The sequence below is a fragment of the Ochlerotatus camptorhynchus genome, unplaced genomic scaffold, assembly GCF_037179485.1.
Source record: "Ochlerotatus camptorhynchus isolate MF236.1 unplaced genomic scaffold, CSIRO-AGI_Acam_v1.1 ptg000149l, whole genome shotgun sequence".
In the NCBI taxonomy this organism is placed as follows: domain Eukaryota; kingdom Metazoa; phylum Arthropoda; class Insecta; order Diptera; family Culicidae; genus Ochlerotatus; species Ochlerotatus camptorhynchus.
In genome coordinates this window covers 1,568,986-1,592,154 of record NW_027040639.1, presented here as the reverse complement: position 1 = coordinate 1,592,154, position 23,169 = coordinate 1,568,986, and the positions used below count along the sequence as shown (strand labels likewise).

Genomic DNA, 23,169 nt, shown 5'->3' with positions numbered 1-23,169 from the left:
CATGTTCAACGCAATCGGTGGTTTACAGAGATTCTTCAATAGGGTCTCCTCACTAATTGACTTCGACCTGACTCGCCAACTGCCTCGCCGGAGGTTTAGTTCTTTTTTTCTAGATTAGTTTAGTCTGTCTAGCAATGTTCCTTTTTTTTACGAGATGACTATTGATGTTTAGTTTTAGTACTTTCCATGTTTGGTTTAGGTTACATCATTGGGGCCAATGACGCCTGTTGATGTTTAGTTATAAATAAATAGATTAGATCCATCGAACGACTGCAACAAGTCCGGGATGGGTCAAGTGAGAGAACAAAGGTTCCATAGAATTCAGACGATTAATATGATTGTTTAATTTGTCGATGAGGACTGATAGAAACGTGTTCTTAATATTAAATAATTTGAATCACTAGTTGAAGCCTCGTAAAAACTAGTTTGCTAGTGATTAATTTTGAATTCACAGTATCAAATGAACCTGATTTGTCCTCTATTTAGCTTCTTTCTCTCTGTACGGGACATAACACCACTGCAACCAGTATTTTGATCTATTGCAGTATATCTCGTGTCCTTAGGTTAGTACATGTCGTATTACCAACCGGTGGAAACTAACGATTTTAAATTGGCTCACTGCTTGACTAGCCTATTGGTCCCAAGCAAATCGATTAACATACCCCATTGCAGTCGAAATTCTAGTACTACACAATGTTTGTTTTGATTCACTATGAAAGTTTGACAGATAAAATGAGGGGTTCGTGGATTTTCCTATGTTTCGAGGGGTGCATCGATTAGCTTGGGACCGAAGAGAGTACCAGAGCTGAGCCAAAAAGTTGAGCATGTGTCTTCGGGACTTTCTGGTCTTAGAATTACCTCTATGGTATTACTCCATCACTATTTAGCTTACAGGTTGTACCCCTGTCTCAACAGGAACGTTATTACAGAGAGAAGAGTATTAGAACACCTGATTAGTGATTAATCGGGTCCACTTTATTGTGAGTTTAAATATGAGTAGTCGGCATAGACGATGTAAATCATCTATTTAAGCTATGAAGCGTCGGCTGCGATCTTTTCTCTAATTCCTTCCACAACACCATAAAAGACCAAGCCAGCAATCGATACCGCCATAGTTTTATTACCATCATCAATCTTCAATAAGCACTGCTATCAGCTATATTTGTCTTTGATGTCTTTGATCATTCTTTTTTCATAAATTTTGCATCACCAAATAAGGCACTTCCCCTTGCAGTAAAACCATCAAACCAAATCCACCGGACAATCATTTATGCATACAGTGCTATCATGTGTAAAAATAATGCAAAATATATTGGAGCCTTTCTATGGAATTCAATAGCCTCTATCTTGGGGAAAATATCACTTGCATCGCTAACCTCACGACCAGCGACGACGACGGTGGCTTCACTCTATCAAATAGGAACATAGTGCCATTATTGCGATGCGTGGCGGTCCAACCAAGCCTCCCACCACCCTCCCTCTCGGCACACTGAGTCGAGAACAGTGCATATATAAATAGCCACAATCAACATAATGGAAATATCAATTTACACTTGGCTGGAATATTGAATCGTCATCGAGTCGTCCCGACCGGGCTGACCTCTTTCTCGTAGCCGCGTCGTGCCACATCGTCATATCTTTGTTCCACACATTGTAGCAGATGCCGGTAGTTGGAGCAGGAAAAACAATGTTGTTTTCCATATTTCTCCACAGGATAATGGAAGTCGCACGAGTCCCGCTGTAGATAGAGCTATCTGCAGTCTCTCACATATGCCCCGAGGGGACTTGATGATGGTGGCGAAACTTGGCACACGTCCTCTTGGTCGTTGCATGCTGCATCCATGGGGCATTTGGCTTCTTTTTTATTCAACGCGCTCAGCTCCTCCGCAGTCAGCGTGTGTGTGTGTATGTGTGTGTAGAGCTTGTGGTCAGCACTGGATCGGTGCAGGCTACTGGAATGGGTGGGCGTCGTCCGACGGATGAAGGAGGATTTGCACTTTCAATTTAATTTACGTTGAAATATGAGAGCATTAATCTGCTCCGGAGGATGCGAGGGATGCCGAGCGAGTGTATTATGAAGGATTATGGTCTAATAATTCATTAGAGATAATAGAGTGTGGCAGAAGCGACACGATGGGATGGGGACGTGCGCGAGGATGACAAAACAACGACGTTGTCTGGTATGCAACATGAGCTTATTCCCAGTCACTAGATGCTGTTGCTATTCGTAGACATCGCTGTCGCTGTCTGTCTCCATATTCGACGACAAGAAGTTGCATCCAGGAGATTGTTTGTTGTATCGACTAATATGACATTGTATCGAGTTAAGATCGTTCACATAAACCTTTATCAAAATGGGATTACATGTCCTTACATCATGCTGCAGCAGGGTACGTGACCTTGCGAATGGCACTCGAAAGGCGCGTGTTAATGCGAAGTACTGACTGAATCCAATTAGCCTTAAAGCTCCATCGAAGAAGAAACGATGGCGACGACAACGAAGGCGGAGATTGCTATTAAATTAAATTTCTCAACGATAAAAGCCATACGTACCTAAACTATGCGCATATGAATACACTATAATATCAATAAACTATAAATTGCTATTTGCTGCTCTGGCAGGCAGCGTGCGCTACGGAGCCTCAGAGCAAACTTTCTCCATTACCTGCGCCGCACAGCATCAAAAGCGTTATTAATTTGTTCCCCTTGCAAACCTACAATTGCCACTTCTCCATGATCGGTTAAAGGACCTTTATTAAAAGTTCCAAGTGCATACATGTACAATAACGCAATCTTAAGAACTTCCGAGCATTGCAACCTCCTACGTGTTTGCTCACTATCTTTGGCCGGTCGGTCGGTATGGCTTCTTGACTTCAGTAATGGAAAATCTTACTGCTGCATGGAACGTAAGGTTGGCCAGTAGAGGTGGATCGTGATGATGGCGGTCGGTAGCGGTGGTAGAACATGTGTACAGTAATTATAAGCCGGCTCGTTCACAAACTTCTACTTACTGGGATTGGAGCTATGTGATGCACGAAATCATTGCTCTTCTCGAAACTAGGTACCCCCTTACAAATGCCAATAAATGAGCTGCTGCAAGGGCAAGGTTGCCAAACATATTATTTTGCAAAGGTTAGATAGAGTGCTTCATTTTGAAAAAGTGATAAATTTATTATAGGGTGGCCTAGATCGACCCAGTTTCCCAAAATATGAGTCCATGCAAAACATAGTAAAGATTGATGAAGGCTTAGAGGTCGCGCCAATGGATTGATAATCTAAATAGAATCGGCTCCTCCAGTTTTAGTCATTTTCTAGTGGTTTTCTACTATTTTATAGTCGTGAAACAGCGTTAAGGCTAGTTTAGTGTTGAAGAAATAATAATCCAGAGCCTTTGTTTTGCCTACTAAAGAAGAAAACTTAAAAAGTGTAAACATTTGTTTGAATGATTTAGTAACAGAAAATGGCGTTGGCTAGTGTTCTGTTCTTTTTCTACGTCGTAGCGCTTCAAATCGATCGCTTGTCTTGCAGATCTGGATTTCTAGGCGATTCTGAAAGGAAGTTAGAAACACAGTATGGATAAGTAGGAAGAAATCTGCACGTCAAATCACAGAAGCTTGTAGAGATACACCTAGTGGGGTCTGTTCTCTGAGAAACTTTGCGATCACGTCGAATCAGGTGGACTCCGCAATAAACAAATTGAAATACTCTGTTTCCAGTCCGACACTTTTCAACATATCATTACGGAAACGTAGTTTTCCCACAAGCTGGAAAACATCGGTCATGTTCCCCGTGTTTAAAAAGGGGGATCAACAGAACATCGAGAATTACAGAGGAATAACTTCGTTGTATGCTTGTTCGAAGGTTTTCGAAATCATAATAAATGATGTACTTTTCGACTCCTGCGAGAATTATATTTCTACGGATCAGCACGGTTTCTACCCCAAAAGATCAACATCTACCAATCTCGTCCAGTTTACTTTGTTTTGCATACGCAACATTGATGCTGGTGCTCAGATCGACTCCGCATACACTGATTTGAAGAGTTGACCACGGAATATTACTGAAACGTCTAGGAAGAATTAGTGTCTCTGCGGATCTTGTTAGCTGGCTTGGATCATACCTTACGGATCGTAGCCTCACCGTTAATATTGGATTTGAATCTTCGAAACAATTTTCAAACTTATCTGGCGTGCCACAGGGTAGTAACCTGGGTCCTTTGTTATTCTCACTCTTCATCAACGAGCTTTCTCTCGCACTACCATCTGGCTGCCGTGTGTTTTACGCTGATGACGTCAAAATATACATGATCATTAAAGGTATCGAGGACTGCTATGCTCTACAATTGCTGCTGAATAGTTTTGCTGATTGGAACATGCTGACGTTGAGCATCCACAAATGTAACGTTATATCGTTTCATCGCAAGCTCAACCCGATTACGTATGATTATTCAATTAATGGTCAGTCCCTTGAGCGTTGTCTTCAAGTTCGTGATCTTGATGGTGTCATCGTGGATTCAGCGCTGATATTCCGAACGCACTACAATGATGTTATCTGTAGAGCCAACCGAAAGCTGGGATTTATGTTCAAAATATCCCGCGAACTTATCGATCCTCTCTGCCTCCGGTCTCTGTACTGCGCACTGGTGCGATCGATTCTGGAATCCAACTCTGTAGTATGGTGTCCGTACTAGTCAACCTGGACTGGTAGGATCGAAGCAATTCAGAGAAAATTTGTGAGATATGCCCTACGACGCCTTCCGTGGCGAGATCCGTTAAATCTACCACAATATGGAGATCGATGCAGATTATTGGAACTGCAGACGCTTGAGCAGAGACGGAATTACGTTCCTGGATTCAGCACTGACCTTCCGATCGCACTACAACGGTATTATCTGTAGAGCCAACCGACAGCTGGGATTTATGTTCAAAATATCCTGCGAATTTACCGATCCTCTCTGCCTCCGGTCGCTGTATTGCGCACTGGTGCGATCGTAGTATGGTGCCCGTACCAGTCAACCTGGACTGGTAGGATCGAAGCAATTCAGAGAAAATTTGTGAGAAATGCCCTACGACGCCTTCCGTGGTGAGATCCGATAAACCTACCACAATATGGAGATCGATGCAGATTATTGGGACTGCAGACACTTGAGCAGAGCCGGAATGATGCCCAAGCCACAGACAAACAGACGTAACTCTTAGAAAAACTTGTTCTTGAATACATAGTATCTCAAAACATATAACCTCAGTAACGACATCTCTCTGGCTTCTCGCGGAAAACAAGCTTGCTCGCTAACTCGTAAACAATATTGCATAGAAGTTCTATAGAATATATAGAAACGTCAAAGTGATCCGATGCCAGCGCTGCGGCGAGTAGTTCGCGGAACTGATAATATTCAAATCAACCGTTAAATGCATGAACGAAGATACACAATGAAGAGTTATGTCTGTTTGTCCGTGCCCAAGCGGTGTTTGTAGCTAAACTTCTCACAGGAGAAACAGACGCACCAGTTATTAGGTAAACTTAACATTTACGTTCCTGATTACTGAATGATTACTTCGCCAACGGAACTTTTTGCTGCTTGAGCCCCGCAACTCCGATGATGGAGCTGATAGAATTTTATTTTTTTATGTTTTTGACTACAGTTGATATTTGAAGCCATGTTCACTTTATGTTATGTTCACGGATGTGCTTGTTTTGTAATGTTTGTACTGTATTGTGAAACGATATGGGGCTTTTACGCCATTAAAATTGGCTTTTCCCCATCACATTTATTAAGACGACAAAAAGTCAGATGAATAAATAAATAAATAAATAAAAAAACACAATTTTAATAAAAATGTGTTAACTTTTACTCTTAAAAGGGTATTTAACTGTTACCGTGAAGCGTAGGATTTGTTTTCGTTTTGTTGTTTCATCAACTACCGCTTTTGGAAACTGAGTAGAAAATCGTGGGTTTTCTCCAACTCGGGGGCAACTTGACATCTCCAGTATATTGCCATTGTACCCCGAAAATTTGGTGCTGGTGGTTCTGTCAAACTCACAAATTTCAGAAGTGTTATCTGAATAGGGCGAATTCGGAAATGATGTACTGTAAATAAAATTTATTTATTAACAAATAAAAGTTTGAAATGCATCTTATTGTCGCACGCCCGCCAAACCGGACACGCGACGTCCGACGACAAAACTAGTATTAACGACATAGAAACTCCAGTGATCCAAGCGACTGATATCGGTTTGATTCTCAGTAGTATGTACAATACATAATCAGTTTATGAAACTTTTTTTTATTTGGTGTATCGTATGTATTTGAGCAGTACATAACCAGTAGCATATGATTTGTAAAACAAAAATGAATGATTGTCATCGTCAAATTGTTTCGCTTCCTATGTCTCACGGCACAAATTTCTACTCACAACATTCTTCCCAACAAACAATTTGAATTGATCAACAGCTGAATAAGCTATTTTTTATCTGAAGGTGCTTACGTTTGCCTAAATAAGCTCTTATTCAACATTCAATGTTTGTTGGGTTTTTGACGGTCTCCTATTCACCAAGAGTGTTTAAATCTATCGCTAAGTTTCTATTAAAAAGGCGTAGGTATAAAAACAATTTTGTAACTTCTTTGTGGATAGAATTCTTAATGCTTCCAAAGTTGTTAACATCCCAACAAACAATTTGAGTTGATCAACAGCTGATTAAGCTATTTTTTAGCTGAAGAAGCTTGTGTCTGAATAAACTCTTATTCAACATTCAATGTTTGTTGGGATGTTCCTCAAGCCAACGTTTTAAATAAAAGTCTATGCACATAACCTGAACTCCAAGAAAGGCTCTGATAAGTTTACAGATCTGTAGAAAATATCATACGGGATTCGGAAAGTTCTTAGCACTTCAGGGCAAGAACTTGAGGGAAGTTCCAAAAAATTTAGGAAATTTCAACGAATTTCAAGAAAATTTCAACGCATTTCATGAAAATTCCAACGGGTTTCAAGGCAATTCCAATTCATTTTAAGGAAATTCCAACGAAGTTTATGGAAATTCCGATAAATTTCAAAGAAATTCCTACGAATTTTAAGAAAAATCCTACAACTTTCAAGGAATGCCAAAAATTTCAAAAAAATTCCAAGGAATTTCAAGAAAATTCCAATGAATTTCAAGGTAATTGCAATGAAATTCTAACGTATTCAACCCAATTCACACAATTTCAAGGAAATGGCAACAATTGCAAGGACATTTCATGAATTTCATGAAAATTCATACGAATTTCAACAAAACTTCATTGAATTTCAAGGAAATTCATCAAAATTTATAGAAAATAACTAAGAATTTCAACAAAATTCAATCGAATTTTATGGTAGTTCCATAAATTCTTAAAGAAATTTCAACGAACCTCAAGGAAATTCTTAGGAATTTTAAGGAAATTTCAAGGATTTTCAAGCAATTTCCAACGAATTATAAGAAAATTCAAACAATTTCAAAGGAAATTCTTTCGAAATTCAAGGAAATTCCAATGAATTTCAAGGAGATTCCTATCCATTTCAAGGACATTCTTACGAATTTCTAGGAAATTCATTTCAATTTCAAGGAAATTCCAGCAGTTTAATGGAAATTCCAACAAATTTCAAAGAACAATAACTTCATGGAAATTTTTCGAATTTAAAGAAAATTCCAACTAATTCAACGAAATTCCCGATGCAAAAAAGATTGTGTTTTGCTGTGGCTAGCTGCGCGCACGCTGAGTAGATAGAAAGAAGATTGATGATGATTCTGAAGATTTCCTGCAAAAAGATGATGAGCGATGCAAGTAGATGCGACAAATGAAAGAAGATTTTTCGAAGATTGATTCGCTAGTGTGAGATTTTTTGAGCATCTAAACTTGAGATTTAGATGTGCCACCCACCTCGGAAATTCCAACGAATTTAATGAAATTCCAACAATTTAAAGGAAATTACATCAATCTCATGAAAATTCATACTTTCACTTCCAAGAAAATTCTACCGAATTTCAAATGTATTCCACAAAATTTATTACAAATTCCTACGAATTTCAGGAAAATTCGATAAAATTTTAAGGAATTTCCATTGAATTTCAAAGAAATTTTAACGATCTTCAAGGAAATTCCAAATAATTTCAAGGAAATTCCTAAGAATTTCACGAAAGTCCGACGAATTTTAAGAAAATTTCTATGAATCCTTCGAATTTAGAAAAAAAAATCCAAATGAATTCAATGAAATTCTAACATATCCAACCAAATTCCAACAATTTCAAGAACATCGCAACAAATTCAAGGAAATTTCAAAAATTGTAAGAAAATTCATACGAATTTTGAAAATTCTTAAAAATTTCCAGAAATTCAAAGTTTCATCAAGTTTCAATGAAATTCCGACGAAATTTATAAGAATTTTAAAGAAATGTCATAGAATTACAAGCAATTTCCAACGAATTTCAAGAAATTCCATTACATTGTATGGAAATTCCATCGATTTTTAAGGAGATTCCAACGAATTTAAAGGACATTTCTATGAATTTCTAGGAAACTCCAACAAATTTCAAGGAAATTTTAACGAAAATCATGGAAATTCCAACAAATTTCGAGGAAATTCCTATAGTTTCATGGAAATTCCTACGAATTTCAAGGACATTCCTACGAATTACAAGGAAATTCCTATGAATTTCAAAAAAGTCCTACGAATTTCAAGTAAATTCTTACGAATTTCAAGTTAATTCCTACGAATTTCAAGGAAATTGATGATTTTTTTCAGTTCAGTTTCAGAAATTTTGCATATCAGAAGAACACATACGGCCTAGGGAAAGCCTTCATCATCGCACAACTATGATCAAAAACATAATCTGAAGGCTGATTATATTCAAGAGCAAAATAAAATACAAGACAGAAACGTATTTTATTGCCATTTGATTATATAAGAAAATGAACCTCCATCAATCGGTTTCAATTCATTTTGATTTATTTCATTTCACCACGAAAATCATAAATTCGCTCTTTTCATATAACATGCTTGCCTGTTATTTGACATCCACACATGGGGAAACAAAAAGTTGATTTCCCATAGAAAAATACCATTACGGCGGTGAAGGACAATCCCTTTGTTTACGTTGTGTGGCGACATCTACTATTTGCAAGTGGGTACGTGAAACTAAGGTTATCTGTCACCTTGCCAGGGACTTGGTTTTCTCCCAAGCTCATTCTAAATATAAATACAATCATTATAATGGTCGCATCACCTGCTTAAACGAATCTTGACCCATACCCTGCCGTACCATCCAACTCCGTAGCCTCTATGGGGGCATTGGTGAGTCGCTGGCCTCTTATCAAGTAGATGTTACATCAACAATATCCTTCCTTTCCCCGTAACGGAGACGATGGGCGTGACCGGCAATGGTAATTATCATGCTTTTCTTGTTCTGAATTCTGTTTAAAAATCTATTCAATTCCAAATAGTTTTCCTTGAGCAATCAGAATAAGAACGTTAAAGTATATACACTGGAGTCACTTTTTACGCGTTTTTGTTTACGCGGTTTTTTTTACGCGGTTTTTTTTTTTTACACGGTTTTTTTTACGCGGTTAGTGCCGCTGAGTCGCAATTTACGCGGTACGTTTTTAACGATTTCTCAACAACGATACAACCTATCGACTTGATTACAATCACATTATCCGTTTCAAGCTATAGGTAATCGAATTGCATACTTTTTGAAAAATCACAATGTTTGGTGTAAATACAGAAATTTTTAAAATTTGTCTATATGGACCATAACCTGCTTTAATAACGAATGGCATCAAAATCCGATTTATAAAAAATATTTAAGCATGTGAAAAATCAAAATCTCGGTATTTTTTTTAACGCGGTTTTTTTACGCGGTACGTATCCCCCGCGTAAAAAGCGACTCCAGTGTACATGACAATAAGGCTGTCCACGAGACAGTTGCGATCAGCTGACTTTTTTTGTTTACCAAGAACTTTTGACAAACCACAGTAGAACTGACAGTTCACTCTTATATGAATTTCTGCTTTGTTTATGTTTACATTCAGCACCATTAACACCAGATCACTCACACACTCTTGATTTCTAGCAGTCAGTTCCACTGAGAAACGTCTCTTAGATCACCTTATTTCCAGTAAGCAATCTAGGGGCTGTTCATAAACTACGTAGACAGTTTAGGGGGGGGGGGGGGGGGGGCTTGACAATTATCCAAAACATATTATTTCCAAATCTGGCACGTATATAGTTTTGAAATTTGTTCAGCTGTATTAAAGGGTGATACGGTCAAAATTTGGTCAAGGGAAAACGCGTGTAAATCGGTGAAATCGTTTATTTAAAAAAATCAAATTAAATTTCTTTTTCAAGTTCAATTAGTATAAAATTCAGGAAAAATATTCAGTTAGGCTTCTGCTTTTCCAAATCCGAATTGCCGGGCCTTACGCTTGACCCCTGCCATCAGATTTTGTACAGCCACCTTGTCCACCTTCTTCGCCGCAGAAAGCCAGTTTGCCTTGAACTGCTGCTCGCCCTTAGCAGTTTTTTTGGTCTTCTTTAGGTTCCGCTTGACAATAGCCCAGTATTTCTCAATTGGGCGGAGCTCTGGCGTGTTGGGAGGGTTCTTGTCCTTGGGAACCACCTGCACGTTGTTGGCGGCGTACCACTCCATGGCCTTTTTACCGTAATGGCAAGATGCCAAATCCGGCCAAAACAGTACAGAACAACCGTGTTTCTTCAGGAAAGGCAGCAGACGTTTATTCAAACACTCTTTCACGTAAATTTCTTGGTTGACAGTCCCGGAAGCTATGAAAATGCTGCTTTTCAAGCCACAGGTACAGATGGCTTGCCAAACCAGATATTTCTTTGCGAACTTTGACAGTTTCATGTGCTTGAAAACATCTGCTACCTTTCCCCTTCCTTTTGCCGTATAAAACTCCTGTCCCGGAAGCTGCTTGTAGTCGGCTTTGACGTAGGTTTCGTCGTCCATTACCACGCAGTCAAACTTCGTCAGCATCGTCGTGTACAGCCTCCGGGATCGCGCTTTGGCCGTCGTATTTTGTTTATCATCGCGATTTGGAGTCACTACCTTCTTGTAAGTCGATAGTCCGGCTCGTTTTTTGGCTCGATGCACGGTTGTAGACGATACACCCAGCTTATTTGCGGCATCTCGGAGAGAGAGGTTAGGGTTTCGCTACCGGCAACTCTCTTTGTCGTCTCAGCGGCTTCCGGTTTTCGATTTCCCCCCGATCCAGACTTCCTGGCTGTCGACAAACGTTCCCCAAACACTTTAATTACATTTGTAACGGTTGATTTGGCAACTTTTAGCGATTTTGCCAACTTTGCGTGCGAGTAGCTCGGATTTTCGCGATGCGCGAGCAACATTTTGATACGCTGCTCTTCTTGCTTGGACGGCATTTTGACAACTGAAGAGTGAATTCCAAAATCAAAATAGGAGCAACATTCTACACACACACACCTTCAAAATGAGGGGTGTTCAGGTTTTTTAAATGCAAAATTGAAAGAAATACGTCAAGTTGATATTGACCAAATTTTGACCGTATCACCCTTTAAATCGATTTGAATGGACATTTCTTATCAATTTTGTTTCGAATACCTCTTGATTCATCTGCTGGGGCAAGCCAGCTGTACTCAAAGTTAATATTTTAGCTCCGAGTAAATTTGAGTAACTCATAATTACTCAAGAATGATCAAAGTAGTCTGGCCTTATGTATATTCATCAACAAATACAAACCACAGTGTGAATAAACATTATGTGTCAGAGGAGGAGGAGTATCAGAATTATTTTATTATATTCTTGATACAAATCCTTATTTAATCAATTGAATTCATTCACAGAATGAAATCTAAGAATTGTGCTTTGAAGGGAAATAAGGTAAAAAGTGCCATATTCGAATATGGCCTAACATGATAAATGTATCCGTATCACCCAGCTAGACGTAATTTATGAGGCCTTCATGTGCTTGGCAAATCAGAGGTTCTGCACGTCTACAATTGCAAATTGCATCATCTCAAATAGGAATGAATAAGTTGAGAATTCAAGATGGATGAGAGCTTGATTTGGTTTTATGGAAACTTAAAATTTTGAATCTGGCTATACGATGATAATGTATTGCATTCTATTAATCTCGGGTCGAACCTAGTGGCAATTATAAATGCTTATAGTTAAATTTTCTGAAAATCATGATAACCAGTAACCAAATGGATTATTTTTCTATACTTCTCTGAATGCCCAAGTATTAGTGCAGAACTATGAGGTTACTGCCTCAAAGTTCTGCACTAATGCTTGGGCATTCAGACAAAAGTTAGAGAATACTATTTCAAAGTATTCAACTTTCGAATATTCAAAATGTGGTCAATGTAACCAAATTTATCATATTTTGAATCTGCAAATGGTATGGTCAACGTCGACCGATAACAGCCTGCACTAGATTTGGATGAGAACGGCTTACAAAGGATTGTCACGAAGCAGTAGGAAGGTCATGGGATCTATCTATGGATGATTATCCAGTGTAAACCACATTTTTTCTCTTTATTTATACAGCTCTTCCACTTAGATGCCCACATTCATCAAGATTCACCTTTCAACAATGGGAAGCTGCAGAATTTAGGAATATTTATCACCGTTGAACGTCTTTCTTTGACAGTGGGGGAATAAACACAACCAGGTTGCTGTGTTACCGTGCATCGCTTGTTGAGCAACTCGAGTTACTCAGAGTTGCTCAAAATCAACTCAAATTTTACTCATGATCAAGAGCTGTCTTGCCCCCAGGCTGGCAGCACTTACTGGCCCTTACCGGCGACCAACTCATCTGCCCGCAAATGCAACAACGCCTAAATCTCAAAGCTCTCCGAACGTCCCCTCGAAAATGCAATCGAGATATGTATAAGAACAATCTTCAACTGGAACGTACTCACCAAATCAATACATCCGGGAGCAAATTCCCGATGCTTATTTTTCTCTCGCAAACCCGTCGCTCATTGAGATCGATAGATGCGCCTTTATTCCGCCGTTTGCTCTGATATGATTAATTTACTTATTAAAAGCTTTATAAACGTTGACTGTCTTCCTGATTCAGAACCAGAAGTTTGATCTAATAACGAACTGAATAAGTGTAATTTTCACATATATTGTCGCTTTAATTCGACTGTTTTCAATTGCTTTAATAAAATGCTTTATTAGACGTCTTATAAATGTTTCCTAGCTCCATTATTAGATTTCATTGCATTCCTTTACAATATTGCTGTATAGAGGTGAATACAGTCAGCAAAATAGCTCTTATTCCACTATGCGTCCAAGTTTTAGTTGAATGCTTTGTAAATGCTTTATAAACGACATATTAGATTCATTATTCCACAACACTGCCCAAAAACAATTCAGAGTCACAAATAAGCATATAGATTGAATAAATGCTTTATAACAGTGTACAATGCTGAATAAAACGGGTTGTCAAATAATGGCTCAGAAAACCTCATTGAGATCGATGATGCGCCTTTATTCCGCTGATTGCTCTGATTTGATTAATATACTTATTAAAATCAATACAAACGATGACTGTCTTCCTAATTCAACACCAGAAGTTTGATCTAATAACATATTGAATAAGTGTAATTTGCACATACATTGACGCTTTAATCCGACTGTTTCAATTGATTTAATAACATGCTTTATTATACGTCTAATAATTGTTTTCTAGCTCCATTACTAGATTCCATTGCATTGCTTAACAATATTGCTGAATAAAGGTGAATACAGTCAGCATAATAGCTCTTATACCACTATGCGTCCATGTTTTAATTGCATGCTTTATAAATGCTTTACAAACGGCGTATTCATTCATTATTCCACAACAGTGCTTCAGGGTAGCAAAAAAAAAAGAAATTGGTAGCATAGTGGCTACCGTTTCCGCTTTCCAAGTAGAAGGCCGCGAGTTCAATCCCAGCCTTAACCCTTTTTTTTATTTATGTTCTACTCCTAATTAATTTAAATCGCAATCATAAATCGTATCACTCACGACAACCAATTCATAGATCTATAGAAAAGAATAGCATGTGTGTGTATGTATGATTATGTATGTAATAAATTCGACAGAAATAATGACACAACAATCACTAACGAGAACAACCCTGCTCTGTGCCGTTCTTATTTTCGGATTAAATATCCCGTAGTTGAATAATCGCTTAATAAATGTATAATGATGTAATAATTAAACATTATTTCACATGAGAATCAAGCGTCTATATACACCTTTATACCATAGCTGTTTAAGGAAGCACAGATGTGTCTAATAAACGCTGAATAATCAAAAATTTGATCGAATAAGCTCTGTTACAACTCTTGTAAGTCGAATAAAAGCTTATCGACATACCTAATTCAACACCAAATATTTCGATGTTGTGGTTGAATAAATTCTCCAGATTTGTGTGAACAAAGCCTGAACAGAAGTTATTATTAAAAATAGTACAAGTATTATTAAGCATGAAATGGAATAAAATCGTTAAGAAGTCGTTTCTTCAATAGGCAATTGTTTGGTGGGTTGTAATTGATTATTGACAATTTATCTGAAATTTGGCCATTTTGGATGTTTTCAAAATGGCGTATTTGAAATGTTTCTAAAATTGTTTGCCAATGTTGAAAATAGAAATAATGTAAATTTTATGATAATGTAAAGTAAAAATTTCCTCTGAAAATGAAATAATTTTCCTCCATCCTTTCATTTTCAGAGGAAATTTTTATAAACAAACTAAAGGCGCTCCTATGGGCAATCCGCTTTCTCCTTTTTATGTCAATTGTTCATGGTATAGGTACGTGGATGACATCTTTAGCATTGTCAAAAGGGAAGATTTATCAAAAACTTCGGAGGCCATAAGCAACGTTCACAAGGACATCAAATTTACTCACGTAGAAGAGAGAGACGGCAAACTCCCCTTCTTAGATCTTCTCATCATCAGGGAAACGTCGAATCCCACCGGTGCCCTTAGATTTTTTCGCAAATTTTCTCACACACACACACGTCTCTTACCGATGTTATGTGCTTACCTCTCAGTATGTTCAAACTTTCTTACGAAAAGTGGTCAGGTTTTGACCACTTATAACTCTGTCAATAGCCGATGGATGTTAATTCTTAACAAACCAATCTATTGAAATTGTTTTTCTACGTATCGTCTAAAATTAACAATTTAGCAATTTATCAAAATTATCACCTATTGCCTGCAAAAAGCGCTTTTCCGAACACAGATCTCAAAATCGAATTCCATCTTATCTCACCGAACGGTCGCCGATCAGCAGCAGCAGCAGCAGTGCTTTCAGCGCGTGGCGTTGTACATTTTTCTCCAGTATACAACGAAAGGCTCCCCGCAAGCAGCTAGCTAACAAGGCTGCCTGGATTCACCGAAGAAGGAGGAAGAAGCCGCATCGCTACTGATCGAATTCAGTTGCTCGTCGTGAGCCGCTGTGGGCCATCTATGCCAAGCGCGTCACCCTTGTTCCAAACAACATACAGCTCGCCAGCCTCATCCGTGCTGAACACCCTAATAGCTCAGAATTACTCAACCATCACGACGAAACGGTTCTTTTCAGGACCAACATAAATTATTTGTTGTTCAAGAGTTAATTTTCATAGAACGTTCGATCGCCTTGCTGCCAGCCACATCACCCCCAAAGCTCTTTGATATTGTACCCAAGAACAAAACGTTTGTGGTAAAATGCGTCTAGTATTGAAGTGTTACATACAAATTCTCGCAATGACCGATTACCACATGACCGTTTCAATTAACCAGCAACACTTCGAATAAAATTCTCCAGGACGCTAGAGAAAAGCAAAAAAAAATGGAATTTATATGATTGATCGCGAATATCTCACGCAATTGAAATTTCTATTATCTATTGAGTAAACCAAAAATTCCGTGCGTTTTGTGCACAAAAATGCGTAATTTTGTCATCAGAAAACGAGGCATTTCCGTGATGGGAAAAAGTGGTTCCCCTAATACAGTCGCCGAATATGAATACTGAGAACGTAATCCTACGCAGTGTTAGCAAAATCAGAAATCAATTGATATTTTTCCGCTCTCATGCGCTCACAATATCACGCGTGATATTGGAACAAAATATCATGCTTGATATTGATTTTACAAGCTCCTTTAATATTGCGAGACTATTCACAACGTGCAAAAATCAAGCTGAGAGTTGACTCGACACAAAAATGATTCCATTGCACATCGTTTTTTTTTTTAAGAGAAAGCATAGTTTGCTATCTCTTTTTAATCTTCACCGATGGGAAAGGGACTGTTGCAAGCCGTTATGGAAGTTTCGGTTGCATTCAGGTGTAAAGCCAAAATCATGTAATTCAATCTCACCACAGTTTGGTGAGATTTGCAGTTGGTGAGTTTTGTTAGCTTGATATTCTGAGCTGTGCATGCAATACCAACCGCAGTAGTTTGCTTGTTGATTTTTGTCTACGAAAATCAAGCGTGATCTTGGGCGTTGGTGAGATTTGATTTTTTGATATTTTTCCAACACTGATCCTACGTCAAATCTACGGTTGTGTCTTGGATACAACCTCTTACTTTTTTGTTCACGTATCCATAAACAAACCTATGAGCAAAATTTCGGCCCATTTTGTCCGATAATGGAAAAAAAAACCATAATAACAAGAAAACTAATTCCTAGTATGCCTGCAAATTGCTCTTTATACAATCTAACGCGACTAAACGGCTAATATAGAGCTTCCAAACTTTATAGGAGTGGAGAACTTAATCAAACAAATACTTTCACTAGGTAATTGTTATTTAAAAGCTCAACAAGTCTACCATTGCAACTGTTTAATTAATAACAATTCCAGGGCTGTTACAACAAGCACGGATTTCGCGATTTTCGCGGATTTGTCGCGGATTTGAGCTTTCAGTCGCGAAAATCGCGGAAACATTAAATGATGTCGCAAAAATCGCGGAGGGACTGATGTGCTGTCACAAAAATTGTGGAATTCATTGTAATCTTTCCGTCCCGGATTATTTTGCTGTCATCAATTTTGCTGTTCATTTGGCTCTCACATTTTTACCGGTTCAAACTAAACACCCTGCAAATAATGGAGAAATGATCTCAATTCCATAAGTCGTACCGGATTTACACGGAAATTCAGCTACAAAGCAAGTCCATGCTAAAGACGACTGAGTTCGATTCTCGTCCGGTCTTTTAATTTTTCGGGTTGGAAAATTTCTCTACTTTCTAGGATAGGCATAGAAAGCTCTCAATTAAAATGTGAAAGTACTTCAAAGAACACTAAGTTGGAAGCAGGCAAAAATCTAATATGCTATAAGCAATAAGTTTCAAATGCCATGTAGTAGTATACAAATAGTATTTTTAAACAATGAAAACAATTTTTTTTTTGTCGTGGATTAGTATTTGAAGTCGTGGATTTCTTTTGAGAAATCGCGGATCTAATTTAGAAAATCTTGTAACAGCCCTGCAATTCAAGGGAAATATAAATTGCGATAACGATACTCTCAAGGCTATTAAGAAAATATCATCAATACACAGGCAAACATTAGCAGCATACGGCAGTCTGCAGTTGGGAAGTCAAAACAATGTAGCAGACTTGAATCGAACCTTGAGCGATCAGATTATTGAGTCGGTGATTTGTATTCAAGTCTATCGATGCTTAGCAAGTCTAGCCCCGTGTAGTACGACAATCATAAGCCACGGTTGTCGAGTACATAACCAATGCCTATGAAAGCCGTGACTTATGAAATCAAAGCATTTCAGGTTCATAAGCCATACCTTATGGAATTCTTAAGCTATTTTGTCTCAGTGCACATAAAAAGAAGTAATACAAAATAAAAGTTCACCTTCTAGAACTTTCCGGACTTTCTACACCAAACAAAAAACGAATAACAGAACCACATGTCATTCTATGACACACACAATCTATGTAGGTATCTAACGATGCATCTCGAATAAGTTATTCTCTGAAAATGTGGCAACCCTTTCGCAACGTGTAGCCGATCCGTATGTGTGTATCCTGAAAGTGGCAAACGCTCGGAAGGAGATGATGATGTTGCAACATCCACCTGTGCTGTGCTGCCCGGCATCCTCAAATGCTCATACTTTACGTGTATATCTTCCCGTGCAAGAACGTACGCCTAGGCAAAGAGAAACTTTAATGAAACTTTACTGCATAATGTTGAAATTTTCTCTGCTTCATCTCGTTTCGTTATAATTTAATTAATTACGCTCTCGTTCTCATGTGCTGCTTCGTCTGCCGCCCTGTCCTTTTCCCTAATCACCCTGGCTCGCCCTCGTCCCTAGGTGTCGTATAACCGAACCGGCTGACTAATGCACATCGTTTCTCTGTCTCTCTTCTTCCGTTTCCACAGATCCGAGGCAACAAGCACAGTCTCATAATCCGAAATGTGACTCGCACCGATCTCGGAAACTACACCTGTCAAGCCTCCAACACCCTGGGCAAGGACCGTGGCACCCTGAGCCTGAGCGGTCTGCCAACGGTTTGCTACTTTGAATCGGTATGTGGTTTTAATTAAAATTTAATACGTTCCCGCCTCGTCGTATCAATCATGTATCCACAATTACTTTTTTTTTCATACTAATTTATCAACTTCCCACAGCCGACGATAAGCAGCTACCGGGACCAGTACAACATCTCCTGGACGGTGCAGAGCTACTCGCCCATCGAGGAGTACCGTCTGTTCTACCGGCTGCAGTCGGCGTCCAAGAGCCACCTGCTCCACTCGAACACCCACGACAAACCGCTGGATAATCACATCTATTCGCATTCCACCTACGGATCGCACAGTGGCGGCGCCGGTGGGTACAACCCCGGGGGCCACATCGGCAGCGAACAGTGGGAAAACGTCGTCATTCCGGAGATGATGGCCAGCTACAACGGCATGCGCGGGGGAATGTTTTACAACACTCCGTACAACTACCAGCCGGGCATTCGGCACCGGATGAGTTTCCAGCTGAAGAACCTCCAATCGGGAAGCAACTACGAGGCACGGGTCCAGGCCCGGAACGAACACGGCTGGAACCGGCTGTCGAGCATATTCCACTTCTCCACCCGGTCGGAAGGTGAGTTTGGGAAAGGGGGGGGGGGGGGGTGTTTTTTGTCACTCATCGAGCTGGGTGTCGTCGTTCTTCAAAAAATATCAGTGACAGCGATGGCATATTTCCGGAGAACTTCGAGATTAGAGCGTAATTTCTTTTGTAAACAAACACTTTGACGATTCCTCGCGAATTAAAGCTCAATCTAAAAAACTCACAACACATACAGGTAGATGAATGGTTCCTCTATCATTTGGAATAGTTTGTTCACAAAATTGTTCTTTTATTCGCGAGAAATCAGCGATTGACATGTTTGTTTACAAAAGACATTATGCCAAATCTCAAAGTTCTCCGGATTTAATGCCCGCTAAGTGAGAAATACCACCAATGGCGCAATGTGTCTGATATATTATTTCTAGAGGAAACAGCCCTATTGTTGCGGTACGTTAGCAGCGTTAGAAGCCTATTGTTGTGTATGGAGACCTCCATACACAACAATAGGCTTCTAACGCCGCTAACGTACCGCAACAATAGGGCTGTTTCCCCTACATAATGTTACCAACAATCAATACGAAACTAACGATTTTAAATTGGCTCACTACTTGACTAGCCTATTGGTCCCAAGCAAATCGACTAACGTACCCCATTCTAGTATAAATTCCAGTACTACACTATGTTTGTTTTGATCCGCTATGAAAGTTTGACAGATAAAATGAGGGGTTAGTGGATTTTCATATGTTACGAGGGGTGAATCGATTAGCTTGGGACCGAAGATAGTACCAGAGCTGAGCCAAAAAGTTGAGCTCGTTTCTTCGGAATCTCTGGTCTTAGAGTTACATCTATGACGTTACTATTACTAAAAAGAATTAAATGTAGAAATTTCTTCACCGCTAGAAGCAAGATTTGAAAATCTCCATACCGCAAAACTGGTTAATTCACCACTTGCGGGGCGACATCTGTCGGATTTGATGGAGGAAACTAATACCAACCGGTGGAAACTAAAGATTTTAAATTGGCTCACTACTGGACTAGTCTATTGGTCCCAAGTACATCTATAAGCGTACCAAATCTAAGTGAAATTCTAGTACTACACTATTTTTGTTTTGATTCGCTATGAAAGATTGATAGATAAAATGAGGAGTTCGTGGATTTTCCTATGTTCCACGTTTCTTCGGGACCTTCTGGTCTTAGAGTTATCTCTATTGTAATAGCAGGCATACTTTTTGGCTCAGCTCTGGTACTCTCTTCGGTCCCAAGCTAATCGATGCACCCCTCGAAACATAGGAAAATCCACGAATCCCTGATTTTATCTGTCAAACTTTCATAGCGAATCAAAACAAACATAGTGTAGTACTGGAATTTATACTAGAATGGGGTACGTTAGTCTATTTGCTTGGGACCAATAGGCTAGTCAAGTAGTGAGCCAATTTGAAATCGTTAGTTTCCACCGGTTGGTATTAATTCACAGCAAAGTATTGCCAAGGGGCGCTCAAATGGCGATTAACTATGAGTTCTTAAAAAGATACTGGTTCAAACAAGCAAATGAAAACAAAAAGTTGAGCACGTTTCTTCGGGACCTTCTGGTCTTAGAGTTACCTCTATGTTAATACTGTGAGCAACTTGTCATCATTTTAACCATGAATCACAATGCTTCATCATTTGAATTAAATCCTTTATGAAAAGTAATAGCTCCGACCCGTTGTTGACAGCACCTGATGAAATCAAGCAAATTTCCGCCAGTCAGGAAATTTCCACTCACATAAACAGACGCCTTTGCTTATTACCCGATCCCGAAAATAGCCTACTTTGCTAAACGTTCGTTTTTCTTCTCCCCTCCCTCCCTACAGACATGGAACTGGAGCCGTCAGCTCAGCCGGCCGTGCACGGTGCTGGCCTGCTAGACAAGGGTCTGCTGGGCCTCGGCAGCAACGACGCGGCAGCGCCTTATTTTCATAAATCATCGACTTGCGGTGGTCTGCTGCTGGTCCTGTTGGCCGTGGCCGTTGCGATGGCGGCATCGCAGCAACTGCCGCTAGCAGCCGGCGGCGGCTTATCGGCATGATTTGCATTGTTTCCGTTTTCCATTCCAATAAATCACTAGGCGATCTACGCACCTAATTAAGGCTAAGAATAACAGCAAACATACCATTCAAACCCGATATTCCGAAATAAGAAATGAACCACCACCATCACACCAGCCAGTTGAGCCGCCATCAACCACCTCGTCGCCGCGCCATCGCCATCATCACAATCAAATATACACGAAACTCTTCAGCTGGAATTATAATGCAAACACACGATAGGGCAAAAAAAACTAACGGTCGTACATACTCAACTTTTCCTTAATTTTCGTGTGCAACTTAAATCACCCACAATTATCCGAATCTCTGTCCCACACCAAAGATATTTCACAATTTTGAGGTTAGATTCCCAACGGCTGACAGCTGACTTGATTTCCCGTACATAGTAGCCATATTTTTTGTACCAAAGATGTAGAGAAATTGAGAGAAAAGGAAGACGAAACAAGAGACTTTAAGGTAAACAAAAACTAACGCAAAAAAATAAGCGAATGAGAAAAGAATGACAAAGTTGTGTTAGAATGAAAATAAATGCATATTTATTGCGTCAGCAAACGATAGAAGGTAACCTTATTTTCAAAATTGTGAATACAAACACCTAACGTAGAATGTAAACATCAACTCATCAGCAGACAGCGTGTTAAACAGATGGCATGTAAAACGAGCCGAAAGGGTAAGATAGTCCCAGTTTAGTATGGTGTCGAAAAGTTTCTGCATTCGGAAGAAGACAACACATTTTCTGGGTGTAAAAATTAGAACGTCACGACGAAAGTGCGAAGACAAGTGTGTTTAGAGTTAAGATTGATTCAGTTTAGTCTGCACAACTTTTTATTCCTCATACATAGAGTTCCATGCGAACGTTATAATTCCAAAACAGAAAGCAGCCATCCTTTGCTTTTTTTCCAGTGACACACTAAACGATTGAATGAATTCTATTACTTATAAGTCTCAAAAGACACACGTAAGCATAAGTTAAGTAATAAAATTTTATAGTTGAGTAAGGTAAACAAAGGAAAAACATCAAAATAAGCGAAACTTAACCATAGGCCTTTCTAATCACACGGAAAATATTACACAGAATGTCATCAAAGGCAGCCAGCACACACCGCATGTCAGTCCTAACAGCTTGATCGAAGAAAAATCTCTGTATGTGTGAGCAGCAAATTTTAAAATCAACAACAAAATCTACCATTTTACCGCCGATTAGTCACGAATTGATATTTTCTGTAAATAGCAAATTTCACCTGAAAAGAGAAAAACAAATATCATCAAACCGTCGAAAAACTTTGTTGGAAGCATTGCCAAAAACCTCAGAACAAAGATGTAATTAACTTAATCCACACTAAATCAATGCTTGAGTAAAAAAAAACAAAAACAACAACCATCACAGCAAACACACACAAACACACGTAAATCTGATTGATTTCCATTAGTTTGTTTTTGTGGGACCATATTAAATGAAAATATAATAAACTGATGTGAAAACATACAAACCAGAAACGGGACGATAACGGCCGCCACCGCCATTGGCAGTTCTGACAACCATTCACTCCGTCTCCCGCCTCCCCTTCCCCCTCCAATCATGTGTTTGTGTGTTTGGAACCAGGCATGCAAAACAAATTGATAATTGATGGATAATTACAGCGTGTATATCGATGGATGAACATGCAAAAACAACATCAAGACGAACCAGCAGCAACCGCAGCAGTTTTTTTTTTGTTTACTCTCTTGTTCTCATAAATACAAAAAAAGCACTCTACCAACTCTGCATTGTATTGCATTATTATCAACTCGCCATGCCATTACAATTTATCTGATTTTCCACTGCACTGAAATTATGTCACCCACCCTCCAAGACCTACTGTGCTTCTCTGTTCTCTCGCCAACAAAGCTGCTGCCATGTCACCTCTTCTACAGTTTATATCACCTCACTCTCCAAGAGAACGAAAGTGAAAATACGCACTTCACAAATCCAGAAGTAAAGCGCTATAATGAAGTAATAAACGATGCAAAATATCGAATT

The 23,169-nt window shown here is 39.1% G+C and overlaps 1 protein-coding gene across 1 annotated transcript in view; it reads left to right on the top strand.

Annotated features, from left to right (window-relative positions):
- Positions 1 to 22,847, top strand: part of LOC135701083 (leucine-rich repeats and immunoglobulin-like domains protein 3) — a 116,666-nt gene extending 93,819 nt beyond the window's left edge. The window contains exons 6-8 of the mRNA XM_065221796.1: positions 18,384 to 18,530; positions 18,633 to 19,095; positions 20,916 to 22,847. Of these exons, the coding sequence (XP_065077868.1) occupies positions 18,384 to 18,530; positions 18,633 to 19,095; positions 20,916 to 21,130 (825 nt within the window). The 3' untranslated portion in view covers positions 21,131 to 22,847. The remainder of the gene's footprint in view (positions 1 to 18,383; positions 18,531 to 18,632; positions 19,096 to 20,915) is intronic.
- Positions 22,848 to 23,169: the final 322 nt, after the last annotated feature.